The sequence below is a fragment of the Rhamphochromis longiceps genome, linkage group LG16 (assembly GCF_057381845.1).
Source record: "Rhamphochromis longiceps isolate RC_006_pf linkage group LG16, R_longiceps_female_GT1.1, whole genome shotgun sequence".
In the NCBI taxonomy this organism is placed as follows: domain Eukaryota; kingdom Metazoa; phylum Chordata; class Actinopteri; order Cichliformes; family Cichlidae; genus Rhamphochromis; species Rhamphochromis longiceps.
In genome coordinates this window covers 18,757,983-18,778,099 of record NC_140572.1, presented here as the reverse complement: position 1 = coordinate 18,778,099, position 20,117 = coordinate 18,757,983, and the positions used below count along the sequence as shown (strand labels likewise).

Here is a 20,117-nt window from a genome sequence, read left to right as displayed (position 1 = left end):
AACAATATCCGACAGGCTCGGGGATGTAACCGGTGGTTGGCTCAGGTAAACAAAGAGCCATGGCTCACATAAGGAGTTTACTGGGTTTTTTTGTTCACATGTCCTTCACGGTCCTCAACAACTTGAAATCCTCACCTTGATGGATGGCTGCTGTAACAATTACAAATTAATTCCTGCCTGTCTGCTGATCGATCTGTCAGTTTCAGGCGTCCTCCTCCTGCATTGAACTAACACCAAAATGGATGATCCCTCAGCTTGTGATCTGATACCCCTTCATCACTGCCACCAGCAGGTTTACAACTCAGAGCAGCTTCACAACAGCAAACAAGGCTCTAATAAAACACAGTAAACATGTCCATTCTCTACAGAGCTCAAGCTGAAGGATGGCTTTAAAGAAGAGTCCTTCAAGCAGCGATCAGCCTCTGTCTTGATGGAGGCCAAACGCCTATTTAACACCTTCAGAAGAAAGAAAGGATAAAAAAAAAGGATTATTTAGTAAAGGCGTAGCACATAATAATAAAATTAATGAGAGCAGAACTGAGTCTAACTGAGTGGTGCGGCCCAGTTTCTCATGGGGTTCCTGGAAAAAATTCATTGCTCACTCCTGACTCACTCAGAATTCTTAGAAAAAATCTTCTTCTTCTGAGAAAAAAGTCAGAATTCTGAGATTAAAGTACTAGTAGTACTGTAGTAGTAGAAGAAAAAGAAGTTTTTTGCCATAACTATTCACTAAAGTAAAATGGAGTTACATGAATAACTGCTTATTATTTTGTCTCTTGTTACTATCATGGCCAATATCCCCCTTACACAAACAGGGACAGGTATATATGACTTGGTTCAAGTTTAAAAAACTGTCTGTATTATTCTGGAAAAACAAGTTCAGGAAAAACGCCTTGCATTTCAGTAACATATTTAATACTGCCATTGGACGGTACCAATCCAGACTTCCCCAAAAGTTGATTCTGTTCATCTGGACGTAGCGTTTTCAGTGGGAGTGACTTCTTCTGTTGCAGCTGACTGCAGGTTTCCCCAATCTTTTAAAAAGTCCATTTGCATAATGACTGAAACCAGCCCCACTGAAAGAACAACGGGCTGGAGTCAGTTCCTTGATCCTTAATATGCAAATTCTCATAACTCTTATTTCTCTCTCATAATTCACCTGGATAATAGAGCATGCATCAAGACAATCCATACTTAAGAGTTGCAAGGAAAATGAGACAGTTTCTAGAGAGCACCGATATTCAAGCATATTTACTTATCTCGCATGGTAAATTTGAAACATAAATGACACTAGAGTTGTGTCTAAACACTGATAAATAAAACAAACCTCTGAATTGAGTGTTTTACTGCAGCATGTTTGCATCAAACTGAATAACCCTGCCAAAGACGAATCTTCTCCATACCGTGTTTGGAATGAGGATGCAGTTTGCCGTGTTCACCACATGATGGCAGGCACACATCACCACACTTACTATGAACCAAGTCCTGACCAACAAACTCTCACAGCATGGCCTCAGTGGTGTATAGACACTTAGGAACATTACAATCCAAAAGTCAGTCAACCTGCCTCTGGTATTCTCAAAATTTAGAGCGATCGTCATATTCAAGTCCGGACAGGTTAACTGAATGAATGAATGACTCACTGTTCATACCTGCAAAATACAGGTTCTGGCACAGAGAAGCCTTTCAGGGGGTACAACAGGGTGAGAATGAGTAGACAGAGTGAGATCAATGCCATCTGATTTCCTGCTGAAGCTAAGCCTGAGAATTAATGTAGCAAATACATGCTGTTTCTTTTAAAGCACTGTGACGCTGTTCAATAAATAATCAGCTTCATAACAACGGTCCCATTTATCAAGACACTACAGCACATCAGTTAAACATCTCTTAACTGAATACGTAGATGATTACACACTGAACGGGTATCCTGCAGCTGTTTTTACACTGAGATGTGGGTGACCTCAGAAATAATCAACAGCAGCTTTCTATAAGAAGGTTTGTGTGTAATCATACCAACTCAGGATACTGTTTAGAACAGCTCTTTATTTAATTCGTGACTAAAGTACCGTATAACACTGGTAGAATTTATTATTATTATTTTTTGTATGCGAGCACATGCATATGGGACACATGACTGGCCAGGCATCAAAATCAAACACGGGAGATGATGATACAGAAAGATTTCGATTTGGTGCCTGAAACTGAAAACTCATTCCCATCTCAGTCACCTGTTTCTCGTATACCAAGTCACGTGTTCATGCACTAACAATGGGAGGTGGCTTGTATGTTTTTCAAATTGTAGGAAATGATGTTGCTGCTGATTTCCAAGTAGCACACAACAGAGTAGCGCGCTAAAGACCGAAGGCTTGTGGCATCGATGTTCTGTTTCCATTGCCCGCATGTACCCATTTCTCTGTGTGGTGTACTTTCTTGTCTTTCTTGTAAAACGTGTTCTGTGGCAGTGACATCTGTATACCCGTATCAGTCTATAGAGATGTAAAAAAAAAAAATTCAAGCCACAAAGCTGAAGACCTTCTTATTAATTCTAGCGCTTGCCCTGAACAGCTGAATTCAGAGAGAAATGCAAGGAAGCTATATGTGATGTGAAGAGGCCTGATTGGTTACCAGAGGGGGTTCTGTTTTTTCTGCGGAGCCATCTGTCACTGAATTCACACTCTCCCCACTTACCGGAGAGCTGCCAAAAGTCTCTAAACCAAGAACGCACACATTCAAATGCAAAGATATCTAGCTTACTAGGCACGCACTCAACGCTGCGCACAATCAGCTTGACAAGTTAATCAGCAAAAGCCACACAAAAACCTGAGCAAATGCTAATCTCTGCAGGCACAAAGTGGAAATGTGCTGACCTTCAGACTACCACTCCTGAGTGGGACACTTAGAGAACAGGCGAGTCTTTTGTGCAGCAATCAAACAATCTAATGAATCATTTAATGGTAATTTATTATTAGGTACAGGGGACACCTTTATTTGGCAGCAGTAACATGTCCAACCTGTTATTGTTCCTACTTAATTCCGAGTATTGCTGTTTCTCCATAAAACACTTCAGTGAAATTCTACATCCTGTGACTTGATGCTAGTTTCAGTCAGCTGAACTCACCTGCAGTCAACTGAGACCAAGACTGAGACTAAGACTAAGACTTCTTCACAGACTAATTTCTGTGAAATTTACTACTGTTGAATAGGATTGAATTCCACTTTAGCCTTTACTGTCAGAGACACACAAAGCCTTCTAATTGCAGCACCGGCCCCACTTTGTCTCATAATTTGTTATAAAGAATTTCATGGAAATTATTTAGATTACATAATTATTATAGTGCTGTATTTAAGACATTCGGGGAAAAGTATCTGTAATTGCACAAGTTTCAACAGAATACACGTTTGCAGTAGACTTTTTCTGGAAAATGCCAGAAAGTGACTTATTTGGTGCTTACCAATCTCTTTGCCTAATCGTGAGCGAAGGATGGCCCCAGCAGAGGTGACCACAGCACAGGTCTTGAAGCTTCTCCTGTTCTCCTTTTTGTACAGCTGCTCCAGGGGAAGGGATGGCACCAGACGAGCCCAGCCAAGTGAAGAGAAGGGTTGCTCCAACCCGTCTACTGTCCTCAGCCGGGCCTGATTCTTCAATTCACAAAGCAGCTCCTTGGCACTCTGAGCGGGCTTGCGATTCCCCTTGTAGGAAACATGGTGTTTGTTGGAGTTGACGTATTCCTTCATGGCACGCTGCAGTCGAAGACTCAGCATGCCTGCCGACACTCGACCCTTCCAGAGCCGCTTTATTAGCGAGATGGATTTGGAGAAATAGAATTCCTCCAGATCAGAGAAGTCATCGCCGGCCATACTGTGTACTCTGTTCTTCCTTCTGTTTCCCAGATCTTCATTTTCTTTTTCATCACCTTCCTCCCTGCCACCTTGGTATTGAGTGTTGCTGAAGTGGTTCTGATAGTCTGCAGTCTGTGACTGTCGCTCACGACTCTGGACTACAGGATCTGAGTGAGAACCCACATTTTCTGTACCAAAGGAAGACCAGGCTGCCAGGCTCTGTGGGTCAAGATAGTCCTGGCGACTTACTTCCTGGCTGCCATAAACAGCGTAAGGAAGATTGTTTGGGTTCTGGCTCATCTCCAGGCTGGTCTCTGGGGTCCCGGACTTGACAAGAGGCTCCAGCTCCGGTTTATCTCTGGGATACGTTGTAGTTAATGGTAAAGTCAGCTTTACCACGGCATGCTGTTGATGGGAGGCCTGTATGGAGGTCAGACGGCGTGTGTCTGGGTGCTGGGAGAGTAAAGCACCAGCAGAAGTAAGGGGCTCATCCACACGAGCATCCAGGAAATATGACAGGAGGGCGAGAAAGAAGAGAGCCCAGGCCAGTATTCCCACCAGCATCAGCCTCCGCCAGTGCCTCATACTGGACTTCATTGCCTCTTTCTCACATGCACGCCAGCTCTGTGGGCCCACCAACATCAAGTCCCACAGCTAGGACTTACCCCAGAGGTCAGGTGGAGGGCCTGTAAAGGAAGTACAGTTAAAAACCGATAGGAAGCCCAAAAGAGGCAGCGAGAGGTTTGAAATACTCACCTGAACTGACGGTTTTATTTCTCCCTGTCCATGTGTCTGCCAGGATATAACAGGACCCTGCGAAAAAGAGAGGTACTAATTAGTTGAGGCAGCGTGCACATGCATGCATGAGGGGATGTGAGCGTGAAACCATACGGCTCACACAGGAAACCACTGTCTGCGCACAAGAACTTGGCCGCTTTCCATTTGCAACTAAAGAGAATTTTTAAAGACTGGCCCCATTTATTAGTTGTAATCAAACTTCCCTCATGTAAGACTGAAAGCTCCAGACGCAACTTTAAAACTAAAGCTGCTCCGGCTGTGTTTAAACGCAACATCAGACAAAGATGAAATACAATTTGGATCATTGGATGAATTCCCCAATTTAATAAACAAAAACAACCCAAGTTTTCCCATGGAAGCTTGTTAACGTGAGGTTTGAAGGTTTGAACAACAGGTTTTGAAGGAAACTTTAAGCCTCCACACAAAAGCTTCAAAGGAAGCCTTTCACGTGGAAGCTTTGTTTAAATAGTAGCTTTCAAAATGACTTTAACGGCAACCGCAATGTTGTGGGGGTTTTCTGTTGCTGTGTCACAGAACGGCAGTTGAATATCGTGATTTTGTCTTTAAAGTACTTTCCCCAAGATGTACACAGTGATGAACCAAATGGCTGATCAATTAGTAATGCTTTACATCACTGCTACCTGCTGCTAAATGAACATTTAATTGATTCATGAGATGATATAACCCATAAGGAGGCATGAGGACATTAAAAGTTTATGACTCTGCCTCTAAAGAAGTTTGCATCTGTTTCATATTATGATGGCTTTTACTCTTTATGTGTATTCATAAAGAAACATGTAGCAACTTACTGACACATTTTTAGAAGTGGAATAGATTAATACCTTATTGTGCACAAGTCCTGAGTGACTTTTGCATTTTTTCTAAAGTGGTCTTGAGCAGGGTTTTTGAATTTCTTTGAAATTTGTCTTTGTGCATTGGCTATTTTTTCATTCCTTATTAAGTCCAGTTCTTGTACCTGAACATTGATGAAACAATGGTTCCTATAATCAAGAATCTGCCATTATCCTACTGTTTACTCAAAATGATAGTTAAATTTTGATTAATTTCCTTCTTTTTTACTTTTCAAAAAAAGAAAAATTGCGGTATAGTCTTGTTTTTTTATGACACACCCACACACTTTTTTTTTTCTTAGTGAGGACATCTAATTGATATAATGCTTTCCCTAGCCACTTACCCCAACAATCACAAATGAATATCTAACTCTCAGCCTAAAACGTAACCATAACCTCATCCTAACCCTGATACTACAATCACATTTTGAGCCGCAAAAATGCCTTCAAACTCGTGGGGTCGGGCAATTTGCCCCTATAAGTGACTGTTGGTCCTCACAACTATAGTGGCGTGCAAATTGTCTGTCCACACACACACACACACCTTAAGTCAGTGGTTCAAAACTTTTTTGCTGGGCCCCCTTTGTTTTACAAGAAAAATGTTCGCCCCCCGTGCGTGCACGCGCACAGGCACACGCACAAACACATCCTCCAACCACACACACCCATACTTTGCTCTGTTGTGGTTTATTTCACACCTCAAACATTTAGTAAACAATTAAGCAAATACAAGTAATCTGCAATAAATTACAGATAGTAAGAAAATAAACTACCAACTCTTTTACGCTATGTCTGCACCTACACGGGTATTTTTGAAAACGCTGCTGTTTCCTCTACACGTAAACGGCGTTTCGAATCACCGAAAACTGTGATTTTTTTAAACCTCCTTTTTTGGATTTTCCTGTGGACGAGGAATACAGAGTTCCTCACGCAATGTCAAAGGGATGTGCCTTTTTCACGTCACGCTGTGCGCCACGTTGTTTACATGAGATGAATTGCAGAATGGCAGATAGAGACGAAATACTGTTAATCTGACTGGCAGGTATTACACGCAGTTACTGTTCCTCCATTTACAAAGGCAAAGGCATCACGGTGTAATTCTTTTACTTGTAGTTGGTTTTTTGGGGGGTTTTTTCCTGTGTGATAATATTCAACAATAATATTCAAAAGCATTCGTTGTTACATTACTTTGCAAATCTGACAACATAACACCTTTGTTTACTTCACTTTTTTGCACGCCCCCCCCTACAGCTTTGATAATACTCTGGTGTACAAAACGTTGGGCTCACTGATGGATTAAGGCATGAAATATACAGCAATGAAGGTGAATAAATGAAGCATTAAATTGCCTCACATCAGAGGATTACAATCACATGTAATTGCGAGTTTTGGTCTCCTAATGTGGAAGCATTTCTCTCTCTAGAGAGAGAAAGAGAGCAAGAATGGAAGACTGGCAGGAAGGGAAAAAAATGGCTCTGAGTATTAAGCCTCTTCTAGTCCTAATTACAGCTTCCTGTCTCTGCAGCTGCTGGGTCCTGCAGAGTACAGCACAACTGATCTCGGGTGCCCCTGTGGCCTTCCGCCCCTATGCGTTCACGCAGCTTCCAAGCTGTTCGCTCAGGGGCCACACAGGAGGTCAAAGCTCATCTGCTGACCCCAGTCAAGCAGGAGGAAAGCAGCAGGGAGAAACTAGGCTAGAGGGAGCAGAAACGGCATGAGAGAAAGAAAATACACTGTGGAAACACACATCTGATTCCTCTGAGAACATTTAAAACCACAGTCAGGTGGGATTTTCCTTCTAGGAGTTTTGACATGTCTACCACACTGGAGGTCAAATGTTCCTAAATGGAAAATGCGCCATTTAACACCTGAAAACAACAGCTGCAGTATGCCCGACACACAAAAAGCAAAGACAAAGTGCAAAACACAAACCTAGCCAGTGGCAATGTTATCACCAAGCAAATGTCATCTAAATGCACCACTGAACCACTGCAGACTGTATGTGTGTGCTCCAACGCATGTCATGCAAGCATGTGTGTGCATTTGTAGTTTGCCTCACCTGGTAGCAATCAGGATGTGTGCTTCAGTAACTGTGAAACAACACAAGTGTGTGGCACAGATGGAGAGGCGGGGGCGGAGTAGAGAGCTATCTTCTGAGGGATACACAAAGAAACAACAAAACGGGAAACATGTAAGAGAGACGTTGCCAGACAGCAAAAGAAGACAAAATGACTTGGCAGGAGGCTGTGATGGACAAAGGAGGCAAACAGAATATAAAGCGCGGATCTTGTAAAGAATAAGACCGAAATCGAAAGTGGGTGTATGAAAGTGAAGCAGCTGAAGCTTGTGCAGCAGGAAAGAGGAGAGTGGTTAGCTGCTTGAATGTTATGGAATGCAAATGACAAAGCAAACATGTTCAGAAACGGGAAAACACCTGCACGTCTCTAAGAGATCTAACACAGTCAAATATGAAAATAACAAACATTCAAGCAACACAGACAACAGCAGATAAGAGTTCTCCCAAGGGATGCTGAAAAGGGCTTGTCACTGTTGCTACAGTTTGACTTAAGTTAACCGAGTCACGTTGCTGTCAAACAGCCATTGAATGAGCTAAAATATGTTTTTAGTTATTTAGCATTCTGTGGTTTATATATTATTGCAGATATGTGCGATGTTTCTGTTTAGCCATGGCCTTTTCCTCAATGTGTTTTTAATTTCCTCTGAAAGTCCACTGAACCTTCAGAATTACTGGACATTTGGCCTGAGAACCACATAGCATCAGTCTAAAAGTCTTACAATGCTTTGTTCTAACTTATTCTGACCTTAAGCTCGAAGTCAAGGTCACTGAGATTTGAACGTGTGCCAAGATATTTAGTGGACAACCTGTTGTACCAATTTTAAAATCCCACTTTGTCTCATTCTTAAAACTTGCGTGTCCACACCACCCTATAGGTAGCTGTCAAAAGCTGGTCTCCTTATTTCCCAGATATTTACAGACTCTTATTTAAAGAAGAGGGGATGACACACAGAGGTAAGCATGACCCTGTCCTGACTTTTTAAAAATGTGTTGCTGCCATCACTCTCAGAATGACATTTTTGCCCTTCTTAAAATGTTACGTTTTCTTGATTTAAATATTTGATTTGTGTGCTTTGCTCTACTGCGAATACAAAATGAGTTTATGACATTTGCAAATCATCACATCCTATTTTCAGTTTCAGTGTTATACACAGCTTCCCAGTTAGAGATATCGCCTGTAGTTATAAACAGTTCTAAATGCAATAACGCAAAAACGAATCAACCATTTCTTATTTTTATTTTTTTTACTTTATTTTGTTCTACCCATGTACCCCCCGAGATTTTCTGAAGCACGGCTGGATGAAAGATGAGCTCAAAAGCTGATGTGCTCAGCTTTTGCAGGTACCTCATAAGGGAGTAAAAAAGTATTTTTGTAGCTTGTCTGCCGGTCCTCTGCCAGGCGTTCGTGTTTAAATTTTCTGGGAGGAGTGATTGATTGTCCTAAAGCAGTCAGAGAACGCCCTTGTGTTGCTTCCTCCTTAGTTCACAAAATCATTTATCCTTTCTCTCTTTATCTTCCATTAGCTTGAACTTCAGTTACTTATCAGATTAAGATGTGCAACAGTGAGTGTAAATGCAGGTAACCACCATCACATAACTGCAGTCAAACTGGCCTGTTGACTTGATAGCTATAGTAAAATATTATTTACCTGTGTTAGAGAGTTTGAGTGAAAAACAATGACCGAACAAGAACAAGTAAGTGCCATATTCACGTGAAACATTCACATTTGTGACATCTAACAACAGGATATTACATGCATATGTCAACACTTTGGTATCAAGTCCCAACACTTCCACAACAACCAAGAGTAAACACTCCATCTTCTCTTACTCATAACCTAACTATGGACAACTATTCACAAAAATCACAACTGAATATTTCACTTTATTACCAGTGCGATCTTCTTCTCTTATCTTTTCAATGTTTTGTTTAACATTTTAAAATCAAAATAATATGATGGAAGTAAGTCGCTGTACCTACCTTGGCTCTATAATCTTAGTTATAGATTTTTTTTTAATGCCTTTTTCGTTGCCATCCAAACTCACATTTTTGTACATCTGAGCATCCTGGTATAGGGGACACATGAGGACCAGGACCTGGATCTTATTCTGAAATTTTATGTGGCGTTTTCTAAATATTCTGTATTCCACTAGAGTCTTCTTTACTTTGCATGCCAGGTGAGGCTTTATTTTCCAAAAGGTCACTTATTCTGAACCTGCTTTCCTGAATGCCGTACACGTTCAGACGCCCAGCATCCACGTCTATCATTCTAGTCTTCTTGACAGAGAATATCACAAAAATATATATAGCATTTTTATTAAAACTACTACTCTGCACACAGTGGTTCAACAACCAATATAAAAACTGCAAAACCAAAATAAACTGTATATCATCTATGATAAGGAAAAGAAGATGGCAACTGACGTTTAGCAGGGTGTCCAGATAGTTACCTTTGGGCCATCTTTCCTTGTTTTGTTTTTTGAGGCAAAATACCATAAAATAATAACATCAGGATAAGAAGGTTATTTTTTTTAGTATTCACTTATGTTGTGATAGTGTTTAGTTGGGCATTTAACATTAATATCAGCTGTCTTCAAGATATTATGTAAAAGGTTAACGTTTCATTTGTACTACACGTTATTATATAACGTTTATAAAGTTTATGACATGCTCTATGACACTGAAAAGCAACAAAGTGCACAAATCCTGCATAAACTAACAGACTTTTAAGAAGTCCCTCCTAAAATTAGCTGAACTGTGAGAAAATTAGTGTTCAAGAAGGCACTTGTATGACTAACGTTGTGGTTCAGACAAAGCGTTATAGGTGTAATTGTTCCTGAAGAGACAGAAATTTGCTGATAGTGTTATAAAAGCTGCGCACACCCATGGTTATGTTTTACAATTATTATTTTTTAATTCACACTGATTGCCTTAAAAAAAACGACTATGCTACAACTGTGTGATTAGCATAATGCAGCACTGTTAGGCCCCCTAACGTCTCCCTTGACAAAGAGTTCCTGGTTTGTGGTCTCGTGCATGTAGGTGGAAACTCTGATAAGAATCACTGGGCTGCTTTTCATACACCAATCTTTTATCTTCACTTAGTTAAAAAAAACAAAATCAGGATGACTTTTCAAACAGCGGGGCCAACGTCATTTCCTCCTGCATGAATTGCATTTAAACCTGCTGAGATCAATATGATGTAGTTGCTCTGGGACTCTACAGCAGTTTAAATGTCTGTATATGGTCCGATGATGGTGTCGATTTGTGTAGCTCTTCGCCAAATTAGATATGATTATGGAAATTCTGCCTACAGGGAGACTATAGTAGCATGTATACCTCCAACAAGCCAGGAGCACATTGCTTACACATGCACCATATTTTTTCCAAGGCAGGGGCAAAGCATAAACAACAGTAGCAGACATGTCCAGTTGTTATACATATTATTAAAACTGTCACCTGGGTAGTTAAAGACAGCTCTGCAAAGCTCTGCATAGCACCAACACTGAACCACAGTCGAGCCATAAAACTGCAATGTGACTCCACAAGAGAGGCAAGAAAGAGTACAATATAGAGAATATATTTATAGTTACATTTCTTTTCCATTTCTTTTACATAACCACATTCCTTGAGCATGCCTTGCAGCTCCCTGCTGTAATATTCTCAGCACGCTGAACTCCAGCCAGTATCTGGCTGCCAGGTAAGAAGAGCCCTCGGGGGATCCAGCTGCACACCATCTCAGAGAATCCACTTTACAGCACCCTGCTGAGGAACTGGTGAGGGGCAGCCACGATACGAATACTTTTATCATGGACGCCTTGAAAAATTTCTCCTGCAAGTTAACATAAGTCTCTGAAGAGGTTCTGGCTTTGGCTTATGAAGCAAGAGCCACATAACATTTACAGAAAATAAAAATGGAAATTCTGAAGATGGATCATAGGAACATGTTTGTGAGGCTCGCTGAATTTAAGAGTTATTCAGTGAGTGGGCCGACAAAGATTAATATTCGATGTTTAACACATCATCAGAAAACAAAAGACAAGCAATAAAAGAGTCCTATAAAAGATACGGTTGAACCGAAAGCACACAGAGTAATTATCGCAGGCTTGCTCTGAAGCAGTGCTTTCTTTCGGTCCCAATTTTTCCGCACGGCATTACAATAGACGGCTGCACATTTTCTGAACTACTACACGAACCAAAGGACTTGTTCCTAATAAAATATTGAGCACTCAAGAGCGGAGTTCTTTTCCATGTGAAAGAGTTTTTAAAAAATAAATAACGCTGAATTTCTTTAATATTTGCCTCGCAATGGTTCGAACTGCCTCTAGTAGCTGTAAACTAATACATCACCGCGAGGTAAAAAGAAAAAAACAAAAAGGAAAAGGCAACAAGATGAGGTTCACTAAGAATTTGTGGACCAACAAATCGAAGAGTGAACCGTGTGGTCAGCTATTGTAGATACTCGAATTCATTTATGAACAGGTTAGAATTTTCCAAGCCAAGTCTCCCAGGATTATGGGAAGAGAGCATAGTGTAGTATAAATGCAAATGCAGTATGTGCTCCACATAGTGTGGGAAATAGATTTTCCAGTGATGTATTACATGAGGGAGACTGTTAGAAATAGGCTGAAGCAGGAGGGGCTGCTGGATGGGTGAATGCACCCTCACTGCTGGGACCCAGAGTTATTTATGAACTTGAACTTAAAGAGTGTATTTTGGGTTTTTTGGAGAAGTTTTCACACCCAAATTGTATTTTGATCTCAAGCATGCTTTGGATTTATGCTCCATCCAAAATTTATTTTAGCTGGCCCCAAGGCTGCTCACCCCACATCTGATGCCAACACCAACCATAATCTTTTAAAATAGATCTGACATTCACACCCACTTGACCATGTGAATGGCCGGCCCTCCGCAGGTGAGCGAGCAGAGAGGTATTGTACTCCTCTCCTGTGGACCTTTTCACATTCACAAGCTTGTGTAAGATGATGGGATGCATTCCAATCCGAGTGTGGCCGATGGGGATGGCTATGAACGCATTTGATGTCTGACTTGGTTGGACAGCATATCTGAAGAGCTAGTTCAGAGAAACTACGCACTGGCCCCTAACACTGAAGTGCCTGTCAGCGTGCATGGGAGCTTCCAAAGTCTGCCCCATATACTCATTTTCCAGAGTTCAAAAACTGTGCATTTGGAACTGCCATTTATTATAAATAAATAGAGTTTATTCATAATAAATGGCAGCTTGTCTTATCCCAGGAATTTGTGTCTATTGGGATGTGACCGAATGTCTTTCTGGAGGCAGATGAGAGCTGCATGAAGTGGCGTGCAAGAACGGAGGGTGTTTTAATCTGCCTTCAGCTTAGACTATTCTAACGGGTACAAACATCTTTAGACACATCCAGCTACTATGACGCTCAACCACAATAAAGCCTTAATAGCTGCGTAATGTGCAGCAGCGTGAGGCGAAACAGAGACTGGTGAAGACCCTGCCGGTGCCCCAGACCCCGTTTCAGAAGCCAGGTTTTAATTCATGCTGCAAACTCTGAGTTTCTCTCCAACTCGTTTCTTCTGACAGCATCTGAATCAGTTCTTCTTTCACTCAATTTAACTTCTTCAATCATACAAAGTGGAGCGAATTAGGTTCCAGGAGTTTATGTTTCTACAAACACTGAAATTACAGTTAGACATTAGTTCATTTTTTTAGTAACATGACTGCTTTGACATGATTGCAATTGCTGTTTAAATATAATTGATCTGCATAAAGCTTTAGACACACAACACATCAACAATCAATCATTTGTCATGTTGCAGTCAGTCACACTGAAGAAAAGCTGGCTGTGACATTTGAGAAGCTGAAGATGAAGCGAGTAATACCAATAAAGATTAGCCTGAGATGACTAAATGTTTAAACTACGTTTTTAAAAGCTAGTTGGAGACAGTGGGACATTTTCAAATATGTTGACATGCCTAACTATATTTACAGTTGGGGCTTGGCAATAAAAAGACAAAGACATGGTCACATAAAGTCAATAAAACTAAAAGGGAGACGACACAAAAGCACAGCGTCGAACCAAATATCATGGTGAGTTAGAGTCATGTCAGATTAGGTAAATGCACACAGCATAGAAGCAGGGGCTGGCAGCAGCAACACGTGCTGAATTAGAACGTGCAATACTGCAGATTTTGGTATAGAGTCGATACGAAATAAATACAGGGTCTGTTCTGTATATACAGATACACATAAAGCTTATATAGGGCAGAGCAGCGTGTCATGATTTATGAGGTAAATCATCATCAATATGCAAATTCTGAATACATTTTAATGACCAATAAATCACTTTTACTTTTCACAGTAGTGATTTAATACGATCAAACACGCCTTTTGGCTTTTCCATTTTGAAACTGGGGTTTTTGGAGACCTGGAGTGTAAACGTGCCCGTCTCTAAAGCTCTTTGGGTCAACTTCTGTTGTTTAAATGTGCAATAGGCTATAAATAAAACATCGTGACAGTCAAACACAAAAAGGTTCAGACATTTGTCACGGTGCATGTTACAGGAAAAAAATTAATAAAATTGAAAATAAAATTTATTTAACACAATTCAGTGGGTTACACACAGAAGCGGACAGAAACAAAGCATTGCTAATGTGCTGGTATCAACCTAATGCAAATACCAGCATTGGTAATTATACTATCAATATTTGCCCATATCTGCCCACCTCTAGTGCTAATGTACCTATACACACAAGTTTATTAGGAGTGTGAGTGAGACAAAAAGACAATGGAAAATGTTAACAAGCCTTCAGAACAAGACCTCCCAATGAACACTGATGAAAAGAAGGGTTTGTTATATACAGGTGATGCTGCGATGTTTGGGGCGAAGACACAATTCTTGTAGTTTTGCCTTTTGCACACCACCATAGTGGATCGCAAATCAAGCAATCTAAGTTTGATTGAAGTGCAGACTTTCCGCTTTCATTCAAGGGATTTTACAAAAACTGAATGAACTTTGCATCAAAATGTCAGATTTTAAGTGGCTGATTCTTGTTTTGTTTTTTAAGCAGACAATAAGAACTGAGTGGTTTTGTTTATGTTCTCCTTTTTTGTTCATCTTCCTCTTTTCTTGAATTCCATATACAGTGGGGCAAAAAAGTATTTAGTCAGCCACCGATTGTGCAAGTTCCCCCACTTAAAATGATGACAGAGGTCAGTAATTTGCACCAGAGGTACACTTCAACTGTGAGAGACAGAATGTGAAAAAAAAAATCCATGAATTCACATGGTAGGATTTGTAAAGAATTTATTTGTAAATCAGGGTGGAAAATAAGTATTTGGTCACCTCAAACAAGGAAAATCTCTGGCTCTCACAGACCTGTAACGTCTTCTGTAAGAAGCTCTTCTGTCCCCCACTCGTTACCTGTATGAATGGCACCTGTTTGAACTCATCATCTGTATAAAAGACACCTGTCCACAGCCTCAAACAGTCAGACTCCAAACTCCGCCATGGCCAAGACCAAAGAGCTTTCGAAGGACACCGGGAAAAGTATTGTAGACCTGCACCAGACTGGGAAGAGTGAATCTACAATAGGCAAGCAGCTTGGTGTGAAAAAATCAACTGTGGGAGCAATCATCAGAAAATGGAAGACATACAAGACCACTGATAATCTCCCTCGATCTGGGGCTCCACGCAAGATCTCATCCCGTGGGGTCAAAATGATCATGAGAACGGTGAGCAAAGATCCCAGAACCACACGGGGGGACCTGGTGAATGACCTGCAGAGAGCTGGGACCAAAGTAACAAAGGTCACCATCAGTAACACACTACAACGGCAGGGAATCAAATCCCGCAGTGCCAGACGTGTTCCGCTGCTGAAGCCAGTGCATGTCCAGGCCCGTCTGAAGTTTGCCAGAGAGCACATGGATGATACAGCAGAGGATTGGGAGAATGTCATGTGGTCAGATGAAACCAAAGTAGAACTTTTTGGTATAAACTCAACTCGTCGTGTTTGGAGGAAGAAGAATACTGAGTTGCATCCCAAGAACACCATACCTACTGTGAAGCATGGGGGTGGAAACATCATGCTATGGGGCTGTTTTTCTGCCAAGGGGACAGGACGACTGATCCGTGTTAAGGACAGAATGAATGGGGCCATGTATCGTGAGATTTTGAGCCAAAACCTCCTTCCATCAGTGAGAACTTTGAAGATGAAACGAGGCTGGGTCTTCCAACATGACAATCATCCAAAACACACCGCCCGGGCAACAAAGGAGTGGCTCCGTAAGAAGCATTTGAAGGTCCTGGAGTGGCCTAGCCAGTCTCCAGACCTCAACCCCATAGAAAATCTGTGGCGGGAGTTGAAAGTCCGTGTTGCTCGGCGACAGCCCCAAAACATCACTGCTCTCGAGAAGATCTGCATGGAGGAATGGGCCAAAATACCAGCTACTGTGTGTGCAAACCTGGTAAAGACCTATAGTAAACGTTTGACCTCTGTTATTGCCAACAAAGGATCTTTACAAATCCTACCATGTGGATTCATGGATTATTTTTTTTTTCACATTCTGTCTCTCACAGTTGAAGTGTACCTCTGGTGCAAATTACTGACCTCTGTCATCATTTTCGGTGGGGGAACTTGCACAATCGGTGGCTGACTAAATACTTTTTTGCGCCACTGTACATGTTTTTGTTGTTTAACACTTTAAGTCTATACAGAAGAACTGATATAATTTGAGATTATATTTTGTATTATTGTGGACATTATTTATTTGGAACTGACTAATGAATTAACTTTTCCATTTTGTTTGTGTTATTCTGTAGGACTAGTAGCTTTTGACTGATTAGATTTAGGATTTTCTACACCTTTGTTATTTATTTAAAACACATTTTTATAAGCTTCTGACAGAAAAGAAATATTTCAACCCAACTTATCTCTTCACTTTGGAATAAATATTAACCTTTAAGCTTGACAGCAATATGTATGTATGTATGTAAACCACCTGAATCAGTCACATGACAGAGGATGTGGATTCTACCTGTTGAAAATTCAAACTAGGTAAAAGAAATTAGCCATGTTAGCACATAGCAAAAGATAAAAAAGACACTACAAAAAAATGATATCCTCTTTTAAAAAATGTAACAGTGTTTATTATGCCGGTAGCGTGGTTCAAGCTAACTAAACTGACTCTGTTCTGTTCTTTGAGATCAACCTCATGGTCCACGGTGACACACATTCATATTCCTCGGTCAACTGGACTCAAATGGAAACTTTGCTCTTTATTTACCGGTTGCCATGGTGCATCCCGAAGCTCTGCTGATGATCGCTTTTTCCCCCTCTACTCATGCACACACTTAACTCGGGGTGAACGCACTCAGAGCAGACTGAACTTATTCTGATCAGCCTTCACGGAACTAAAAGCTACGAGTTGAACATCTCTGAGTTAATCTGCTCTGATATGTTTATGGCTAAAGTCAGAGCTTGTTGGAACAGAGCCCTTTCCTATTCATTGCTTATTCACATCACCTAGTTCAAAGTCAAGGAGAATGTTGTTTTGGTGCAATTCCACCAACTAATCTGCATTTCAGATTTCACGCTTCACTCCCCTTCACATGAGCAGAACTTTTCCAGAAGAAGAGATTGAATAAATTACTCCAAAAGGCAAAAGAATAAAGTGTAAAAGTGATGAAACAGCTACACAGCCTTTGATCTCACCAATTAAACTGCTCTATATGAGACAGAGATGGAAATTACCCATGTTAGCAACATACCAAATACAGACTCTGGAAATCAGAATCAATGCGTCCAACGTTTTTGGTCTGCAGACATGATTCAAGCTGTAAGTGTCATTGAGACAGACACACTTCCAGAGCCGGGGCCATCACTGGAACGGCTTCTTTTTTCTTTTTCTTTTTTTTAAATAACAGGGTTGGGCGGTGCATTTGTCCAATCGTCCAAAGTTAATGGATATCATTCAAACTTAGCCCGTCCAGTGCATAACATTTCACTGTACTGTACATGCTGCACTTTCTCATCTAATCTGGGGAAACTTGGGTGGTTCTGGATCTGACAAGGAACAAATGAGACACCGAAAATGAGAAGCAAGACATCAGAGGTCACTTGAATACGTGAGCTGAAGTGAGAAATTGAACATAAAGACGAAGCGCATGCAAAGATTAAATGAGGAGAGTCTCTCCTTCCTCGCTTCATAAGTGCCCTGCTGCAAAGTCCAGCGTACTTTTAGCCTCAGGAGGCGATGGAGTTATTACCATGTGGTACAGAACACTTCATCCTGTGTAATTACACTGGCAGTATCTGAGCTCTCCAAAGGGCCTGCTACAGTTCATCACATCTTCCAACTTCAAAGAGCAGCTGATAAGAATAGCAAATAGACTGAAGCCCACATAAATGAGAAAGTGGAGACAGGATAATGTCAAAGCTGAAATGTTTTCTTGTGCTGGGAAAAAAAACCTCCAAAAAAAGAGCAAAACAAGTGAGCAGAAGTCATTTATCTAATGCAGGTAGTTGTTTTCTGACCCTGTCAGAGAGGAACAAGACGGGCCTGCTGACATATTGCATCTTTGTTTTTGCGGACATGTAGAAGAATTATTACTTTAATTCTTAAAACCTCCCTGTACATCCTATTCTAGTCCTGTCACTGAAACTCCAACACAATGACATAATGAAGGGCTTCCTCTTCCCTTCACTTCCACTTCCACTTCCAATGCCCACCCCCACCACCACTACCACTGCCTTCATCTGTGACCTACATTCAGTTGTGGTGCTGTGCATGCAGATGTAAGCGCAGACACCGCTTGGCTGGCTGTGATCACATCTGCGTGGCTTTGCTCTGACGTCGGTCATTTTAATATTGTACTGTACACATACAGAGAACTGACTGAATATTCCTCGTTGCTTGCTTGTAGTTATTGTAATCTTGTTTTGACTGTCAGTCTTTTTGTGGAAATGTGAATTTGTACTGGCATTAGAGAAACCGGCTCCGCACAAATGACACCTTTCACATGCACAATACAGCTAGTTCCAGCCAATCAACTGCCTGCCAGTCACATACGCTAATAATCACATGACTGCAGCTAAGCACGGTTTTAAAAAAACATTTCCAACAGCTACACAAACAATGAAATTATTTAAATCTCAGAAGCTAAATAAGGACTCTACAACAAAAAGGGTGGAAAAAATATGTAAACAGATACACAGAAGGCTAACTACAAGAGTAACTACAAGAGTAACTGCAAGAGTATCAGCAAGAGTATTGTTTTGACACTAGAGTCCAAGTCCTCTTTGTTTTCACTCCGAGTTGTGTCCATTTCTTCTTGGTATTTTTTAGTCAGCACAATAACCGATAATAAAACAGCAAATGAAATTCAGATTCTCAAATGCTGATTGGTTTTTGGTCTTCTTTTTCTTCCTAGTAATTAAAAAGTGAACAGCTTTGGATTTTGGACTGACAAAAATCAAGAGACCCCAATTGAGAATCACTGCTTTAATGTCAGCCATTCATTAAGAAAGTAAACACCAGAGTCATTAATCCTTACTTATTAGTTATGGTGCACTACTTGAATTGCATTGCTCAGCCCTTTATGTATACAGAGGGCTAGTTTATGCAAGAACAACGATAGTGAAACAGCACAGACAGCCCCCCGCCTAGTAGTCTTTATTTTTTAAATGCACACAATTAATTTTAAAAAACTCAAATAACTTTTCAAAAACTATGACCCAAAACTGGTCAACACATGTTAAAAAAAAAAAAAAAAAGACAGTTTCTAAATACTTTTAGACTTAATTTCCTAAAAACATGCAAATCTTCAAATAATTGGTCAGTTGAGGCAAGTTCCAAAAACTACTGGATCATAAAAGGGCCTCTCACGATAATGTCCCACCAGACTTTTGTATCATTAGTTCACAGACTGTTCAACATTTCCATTCACCTCCTGAAGTACACATCTGTCTCAACGCAAACAAATATCTGTCTGTAACATCTAGGCCTTCAAACCAAACTGTGGCTTAGGGATGAACCAAAACACTACAATTAATTTCCATAAAAACAAAACAGCAAAGTGAACGATGCAACACACACCTACTAAACAACACTGACAAGATCTAAATTATGGGTGAATGTTAGCACCATGTGACTAGTTAATAGACTTACTGGTTTAACCAGAACAACAGTGTGTCTCGTTTTGTTTTCCTGTGATGCCTGGCACCACCACTTTCCTGTAAAAAGAAAACGTAATCATGAGTTACGTGTAAAAACGCGTCCGTTTTTGTGTTGATACAATGACACAACCCACAGAACAAAGAAGTTACAGACAGGCTCATCAATTATAGGAAATACCGAGAAAGAGACGTCGTTCATCTGGATTCCCACTTGGTGGTAACAGGATCAGACTCATGAGAGATGGCTTCATGCTGCTGTAATATCAGGTCCAGCAAGGTCAGAGCAAAAAGCACCAACTCCATTAAAGACCGATCCCACTGAGGGAGATTAGGTCTGTCCTGTCCCCTTCTATCCTCCTTCAACTACAGCGCTGATTACATC

The 20,117-nt window shown here is 40.8% G+C and overlaps 1 protein-coding gene across 3 annotated transcripts in view; it reads right to left on the bottom strand.

Moving 5' to 3' along the window:
• The window catches only part of st6gal2a (ST6 beta-galactosamide alpha-2,6-sialyltranferase 2a), a 42,798-nt gene that overhangs the window by 10,978 nt on the left and 11,703 nt on the right, over positions 1-20,117 (bottom strand). Inside the window, exons 2-4 of one of the 3 annotated variants that reach the window (XM_085383447.1) lie at positions 7,549-7,642; positions 4,597-4,653; positions 3,453-4,526 (exon numbers count right to left, since the gene is read on the bottom strand). In XM_085383447.1, coding sequence (XP_085239573.1) covers positions 3,453-4,482 — 1,030 coding nt within the window. In that variant the 5' untranslated portion in view covers positions 4,483-4,526; positions 4,597-4,653; positions 7,549-7,642. The remainder of the gene's footprint in view (positions 1-3,452; positions 4,527-4,596; positions 4,654-7,548; positions 7,643-20,117) is intronic. The other 2 variants (XM_085383448.1, XM_085383449.1) reach the window with 2 other exon arrangements.